Source organism: Eleutherodactylus coqui, chromosome 11, assembly GCF_035609145.1.
Source record: "Eleutherodactylus coqui strain aEleCoq1 chromosome 11, aEleCoq1.hap1, whole genome shotgun sequence".
Lineage (NCBI taxonomy): Eukaryota > Metazoa > Chordata > Amphibia > Anura > Eleutherodactylidae > Eleutherodactylus > Eleutherodactylus coqui.
Window position 1 is genome coordinate 37,262,288 of NC_089847.1, and position 7,410 is coordinate 37,269,697.

The 7,410-nt window shown below is 45.0% G+C and overlaps 1 protein-coding gene across 1 annotated transcript; it reads left to right on the forward strand.

Annotated features, from left to right (window-relative positions):
• Positions 1 to 207: 207 nt before the first annotated feature.
• LOC136582663 (metallothionein-like) lies at positions 208 to 3,325 on the forward strand. The gene is made up of 3 exons (XM_066583841.1): positions 208 to 355; positions 642 to 707; positions 3,098 to 3,325. Exons 1-3 carry the CDS (start codon positions 325 to 327, stop codon positions 3,187 to 3,189), a joined length of 189 nt encoding a protein of 62 aa, XP_066439938.1. The 5' UTR covers positions 208 to 324; the 3' UTR covers positions 3,190 to 3,325.
• The last annotated feature ends 4,085 nt before the right edge of the window (positions 3,326 to 7,410 follow it).

The window sequence follows — 7,410 nt, forward strand, 5'->3', positions numbered from 1 at the left end:
CGCCCGAAATGCGCTGGAAAATATACGCATTTGAACGCACCCATTGCAATCAATGGGCTTTATTTTATTTTTTTTGCTCATTGCAATGCCAGGCAAGGCTTGTATGAAAGCATTTGGTCATCGCTGCACACGATTGTTGATGTTTTGCCCTTGCACACGTGGATGTCGCTCACACGGTGGGGATGTGCTCTGCACTTGGCTGGGTTTTGCACTCCGCTCAGGATGATGTGTATATAAGGAGGCGGCGGTGAAGCTGACAGCATACTGCAGCACTGACACATCTGAGCAGCAAGTAACCGCAGCCAGCTGAGTGGAAGCGACAGCATGGACCCTCATAGTTGTAACTGTGCTGAAGGTATGGAGGGGCTCTATGAGCATGCTAGGACTGGGGGGAGATGGGGGGTGGAGGGAGGTAATGGAGAGCTGGTAATGCTGCGTCATGGGCTGTCTGGGAATACAAGATCTGGAACCTGCTGTTATAGAAACTGCATAGAAATATATGGTACAACCCAAAATGCCGGACTATAGTGGTCTATATAAGAATGTATATATCCTATATACTATTAGATCCGATGAGGCATAAACTCGGATTCTTAATGCCTTGTGAAATATGATGGACTCACTATATTTATGTCTCCTAGGTGGTTCCTGCACTTGTGGGGATTCCTGCAAGTGTAAAAACTGCAAATGCAAGTCATGCAAGAAAAGTAAGTACATGCGTTTGGGGTATGGTCATATGAGGTAGACCCCCTTTTTTGGTGTGCATATTTTGAACATCTGGTGTAATGCAAGTGAATGAAAAATCTGATTCATATGGGGATGGGAGGCAATTTAGGGTGCAATTCAGACTTTAGAATCCGAAGCATGAGCTATGTTACAGATTTCACCCTCTACAATGTAAGGGGGGACGTCTGGGATACGGCTGTAGCTAGATCTACATGTGACATGTGGATTGATCTGCAGATGGCAGATGTCTGCAGTCAATTGGCTACTGTATTCAGCTAGGTGTGAAAACCTGCAGGACTGGAGGATGAAATTGGGGAATATGTACTCATGCAATCATAAGTGGCTACAATAGTGGAGCTTAATTTAGAGGGGAGATTATAGTCTGGTTGGCAGTGGTTTCACTGCTAAGACCCACCAATCCTGAGAACAGGGGGTCCCAAGTACCCCTCTTTCTCACTGCACCCCATTCAGTGAGAAAGAGTAGCGGTTGAGCATGCATGGTGCCACAGCATTTATTTCAATGAGGCTGATAGAAATGGCAGAGTATAAGTGCTCGGCTAGCTCTGGAAATCCCGTTGAAGATAAATGAGGGGGCACCATGCACTTTTGGCTGCTGCTCCATTCAATCTCAGCCTCCCTGCGGCAAGTGCAAGGAGGAGGACATGGGACACATCATTCTCACGATGGTGACTGAGGGTCTCAGACTTCCATCACCTATAATGTGGATAAGTGAGAAAAGATAGTTTTGGGAATGGCCCTTTAAAATGTGTTGCGGGTATAGCCCCACATATTTACCAGTTGTATAAGGGGTCTTTCACACTGGCTGGAATTGGGACACACGATGTACCCAAATCCGCAGCTGTGGATTGCCACACCAAAATTTTCAGGTAGCCTGGGGATTTTGGCACGGAATTTACCATGACTTGTGGTGCGTCCTAATTCTACCCTGTGTTAAAGGTCTCTTAGCCTAATTTCTCACAGGCAAGCATTATATTGGACCGTTAAACTTGGCCTGGGAATGTGTGATTTTTGATTCTTGATTTCCCCCCACCCTCTTCCCCCACGGATTCGAAACGCTTTTGAGTCAAAAACAGCTCACTTCAGGGAAGTAGCAATCCTTCAACGTGGCTTTCAACATACTCTAAGGTCGTCGTCACACAGGCGTATGCGTAATTGCGTGCGCCTGAGCGATGCGTTTTTGCAGAATGAACTTTGTTTTTTTGCACATGGATCTGCAAATTTTACAGACTTTTTGCGCCCGCAGTGCATGTTCATTTGCGCACAGCAAACTAAGACGCACCGATTTAAATGGTAAGGCGTTTCAGATGTGTTCTTTCTCAATTAGAATTCCGCAGCGTATGATGCATCTCTTAGTGTATTGGATGCACATTTACATCTCCGCATTGACTTCAATGGGAAACTTTGGTGCAGAAATGGATAGAAAAATAGAGCATGCTGGATATATTTTTACATGACCTAAATGTGCAGGGCCACCCATCGCCCTAGCTTGGTGTAATACGCACCAAGATAGAACAAGCTGCGATTCTTCTTGCGAGCGGCTTTTGCGCAGTTTGTGTGAGCGGCCCATGGCAGATTGGTACAGCTTATTCCACGAATACGCTTTACCGACACGGTTGTGTGAGCTCGGCCGATATACGCTATCATGTGATGCATAGGCTTGGCATATATACCGTCGGGCGGAGGGAGACAGGGTAGCTCTGCTACCCTGTCTCCCCCTTCCCTCCCCTTTGCCGGCTTCCCTCCTTTCTCCCCCCTCCGGCTGTTTGCAATGGGAGGGGCGGTGCTAGGCTCCCATCCCTTGTCCGCAGCCAGCAATGGGAGGGGATGAGGTGGAGCTTAGCTCTGCCCCCTCCCATTGCAAACAGCCGGAGGGAAGAAGAGAAGGGGGAGGGAGTTTAACAGTCAAGTTGCTAAACTCCCTCCCACCTCCCTTCTCCGGCCGCTGTCATTGGCTCCCATAGAAATCTATGGCAGCGGCCACAGTCCAGCCAGGAAGATAGTTCCAGGGCTATCCTTCCTGCCCGGCGTAAAAGCGCCCGGTCGAACGCTTTTACGCCTCGGAAATATGCCTGTGTGATCTGGTGCATTGGAATCCAATACATCAGATTGTAGCGTATATTGGCCAGTCGTGAAAACACCGACCGATATACGCTCATGTAAATAATCCCTTAGTCTGAAGGATTGGGGAACTGCAAATTAAGTGTTACACAACTACAATTATTATGTATATTGATTTTAATGAACCTGGTGGTCTTCCACAATCTGCTTTAAAACGATTGGTTGGGCACTTTTTGGGGACAATCCCATAATCTGTTCCTGGCAGTAACTTCCTGATTCTCTTTGTTCACAGGTTGCTGCTCTTGTTGCCCAGCAGATTGCAGTAAATGCAGCAAGGGCTGCGAATGTGCAAAAGGATGTGATACCTGCAGCTGCTGCAAGTGACCTGCTGAAGTGCTACCTGTTAATATGCCCTGTATGTAGATTTACAGATTATATCAATGCAGTATGTGTATAAAGTCTGGACAAACTTCCATGTAACTTTGTATCTTTATTTTGATAATAAAGAATTCTAAATTAACTGTCTGATTTTGAGTTGTATTAGATAGGAGAGCAGGGCGAATGCAAGACATTTAAAGGGTACGTGGGTGGGGGTCCTGCACAGCAGAGGAGGCTGTGGGCACCGTGGTGGAAGGTAATGGGGATGAGAAGCATGGAGTTGTCTATTATGCCTGTCAGGCACGGTCCGGGTCCTCCCGCTGCTCTCCAGAGCTCTAGCGCGCTTTCTTTAGTCCTCGGCTGCCGACTGAAGATCACTTCTTGGTTACGGGATTCATAAATCCCGCCTCCAGGAAGCGATGGCTGTGATTGGCTGAGCAGCACTTGAAGAACCAATCACAGCCATGGAGGGGAGATTTATGAATTGGCCGCGTCGTCAGTTCATAAACCCTGCCTCCATGAAGCTATGGCTGTGATTGGTTCATTGACTGCTGCACAGCCATCACATTGGTTCATCCAGCGCTACATTGATTGGCTGAGCAACATCCGAAGAATCAATCAGTCATTGCTTCCTGCAGGTGAGATTTATGAATCCCGTAACCAAAACGTGATGTACAAGCACAAAGGATGGCAGGGAATCGCGTGTCGGAGCAATGAAAGGGACCTGGACCAAGCCTGTTAGGCAAGTATAATAAGACCCCACCACGACATCCAAAAATAAGACCTAGTGCCTCTTTTGGGGCAAAAATGAATATAAGACAGGGTCTTATTTTTTGGTAAACAGGGTATATGTTATCCAGGAATAGTAATAGTTAATTGCCAGTAAAAAAAATAATTAAGCTGCGGTAGGGTAGGGTTGGAATGGCTCGCATATCCTGACTGCTCACCCTCCTCTCCTGCTCTACTGTGCTGTATACTCAGGATATGGGGAGGAGTCAGATGATCCCCTACATAGAGCACCTGATGTCTGGACATTGTAATAAGCATTAGTGATATTTTTGTTTTGTTATATAATTTTCCATTTATTCCAATATAACAAACTGGAGCCCATTGTACATTGACAAGACAAGTCGTGGTGGCCTCCATAAAGACTTAAGTGCCGAAAGAAACCTTCAGTTTACGTGACCTTCTTATAGGTTGTCTTATCAAGTTTAGAGGCCCAGGGTTTAACCAAAATGTAGCAGGACCTCATTAGTTCTGCTGAGTAGATCCTTCAGCACTTTATCACCTGAGGTCACAGCAAACCATTTATCCAAACCAACTAAACAAACCAGATAAACAAAGAGGAGAGAAAATGAGCAGAAAAGATGAGGAAGAATGTGAAGGAGAAAAAGAAAGAAAAAAGGAAGGGGGGGGGTGAGTGAGTGAATTTTTGCTTGTTAACACTTTGCTGCCTGGCTGGAAGAGACGGGTCATAATAAAGCAGCCAGGGCTACAGTATGGGGCAGAAATTACTAAGTGGGGGGCATTATTACTAAATAAAGCCACAGTGGGGTACTGTTCCTTTTTTTTTTTTTTTTCTTTTTTTTTTTTTTTGGAAGTGGGGGAGGCAATTCTGTTTGTTTTGCCATGGAGTCTTATATGTTCTATGCACATCCTTGACTATAATGGGTCATAAGGAGACCCTAAATCACCTGTGCATTTTTTTATAAAGGTGTCATTGGCTACTGACCCAATATAGGGGCACATCTGCTGCCGGCAGGGTTATCGTCTGTTGTTGGCACACTACAATACAGATTGGTAGCTAGCACCTTAGTACAAAGGGCGTTAAAACATAGCGCTACAATAGAATTAGGATAACAGCCGATTGTCAATCTATTCATTCATTTCCAGGAAGAATAACAGAGGTAAAATCTCACATCATATTAAGCCATGCCTGGACCAAGTTTCCCCCAAGCACACCCCTTTTACCTTTCTCGAGGGTCATGGTACAACACAGGTTCAAGATGGCACAGGTTTTCATTCCTCAACAGTATATACATCTCAGTTTCTCATTAGTTCCTCCTGTCAGGAACAAGACACATGACCTTACTCCTATTTTATAAGAATATTTTACAACCTCTCTTTAAAACGGTATAACCACTACATACATCATCACTATTACAACCGTAGGCCCTGACTTCAACTACCCCATAGAGGCAGCGTCCTCTATGCTAAGGTGACAAGGAGTCCCGATTTAGGTGGGACAGTCCCACTTTGGGACTCTGTGTGCCGCTTTCCCCAGGGTCCCTAAGCGGGGCAGTCTTTTGACACGCTTTCAAGACATCGGATCACCATTAAAGTGATTACCAGCCAGGGTGCCGCAGCTGCCCGGCTGGTAATTTGTGCGGTCCTTCGAGATGCACATACGGATGCTCGCCATTGTTGTTGGCGGACGTGTGTGCGCCCAGATGCCTCCTTCCTTCTCTCCTCCTGCAGGTTGCACACTCTTCCACCTGCGGCAGAAGACCAGGAATAGGTAAGTATATTGGTCTCAGAGGGGCTACTGGGGGGTCACTATTAATACTGGGGCTGATATAGGGGACACTATTAATAATAGTATTACTACTGAGGCCACTTTGGGGGTCATTATAACTACTGGGGCTACTGTAGGGGGTTACTATTACTACTGGGGCTGATATAGAGAACACTATTACTACTGAGGCCACTCTGCACATGGCAGCATACCTCAAGCTGACTTAGGGTATGTGTACACATGGCGGAAATGCTGTGGATTTTCCACCCGAAAATTTCCGTGGCGAATTCCGCAGCACTTCCGCATCCAAAAAAAAGTCAAAATCTGGACCATTAGTGCAGATTTTGACTGGAATTAAGCCACATATCTGCAGCTGATTTCATACTATGCAGCGCTCCCCCTCACCTCCTCCGAAGGCTTCCTGCTGTCAGTGCTCCCCGGCTTCCAAGTCCCAGCGACCTGGTCAGGTGTGGTGCTGCTGGTCAGGTGAGGCCATTAAAGGCCGCTGGGGAGCGCTGCCAGCGGGAAACCTACGGAGGAGGTGAGAGAGCGAGCTGCATAGTGTGAAATCAACTGCAGATTTTGACTTTTTTTGAATGCATAAATGGTGTGAAATTCGCTCCCTGTTTTTTTTTAAATGGCCCTGTACTTTTTGTAATGATGGAGGTAAAATACGTCGTGATAAGCCCCGCCCCCTGACCACACCGCTTTGAGCTTGGGAAAATCTGGTCACCGTATCAATTCAGAACACGTCTTAGACATGGCTTACTTATCACGCTATTACAACTTTGGCACCTCTATTCCCACGTTACACATTTCTCTTAACCCCTTAGTGACAAAGCCTGTTTGCGCCCTAAGAAAACAGGCCAGTTTGGAAATCTGACATGTGTCACTTTAACATAGAATAACTCTGTAAAGGTTTTGCATATCAAAGTAATTCTGACATTGTTTTTTTCGCCACATATTGTACTAAATTTAGGTGGTAAAATAGACCAATAGATTTTGTGTATATTTATTAAAATCGCCAAAAATGGGAAAAGTTTGAAAAAATTGCCTTTTTTTCACATTTTCAACTGCAATATGTCAAATATGTGCAAACATACTGTACACATTTTTGATAAGATATATATTTCCATCAGTTTACTTTATTCTGGAAGCACATTGGAAAAACTAGTTTCTTTTAACAATTTAGGAGACGTACAAATTTTAACATTAATAACGAGGAACCTTTTGTCTTCCTTTGCAAAGGCTCATAGATGTCAGAATGATAGATACCCCACAAATGCCCTTATTTTAAAAAATACACATCTTACTGTATTCACTGAGGGGTGCCATGAGTATTTTGATCCCAACGTTTCTTTTTAAAACAATTTAGAGGAGAAAAAATAAAATTTCATATTTTTGCAAACATGTCATTTTAAGGGTGACTACCCACTACCGTTTTTCTCCACTGCGAAATTCGCAGCATTTTTTTTTCCTGCAGGGGTCTATGGGACTTGTAATGTTAAAATCGCGATTTACTGCGCGATCGCGATTTTAGCTTTACAAGTCCCATAGACCCCTGCAGGAAAAAAACGCTGCAAATTTCGCAGTGAAAAAAACTGTAGTGGGTAGTCACCCTTAAAAGACAGTTTTTTTTTCCTATAGTTCACATGAAAATGAGGATTTGCAACCCCAAAATGGATCCCCCTGTTTTTCCTGTGTTCAGAAAT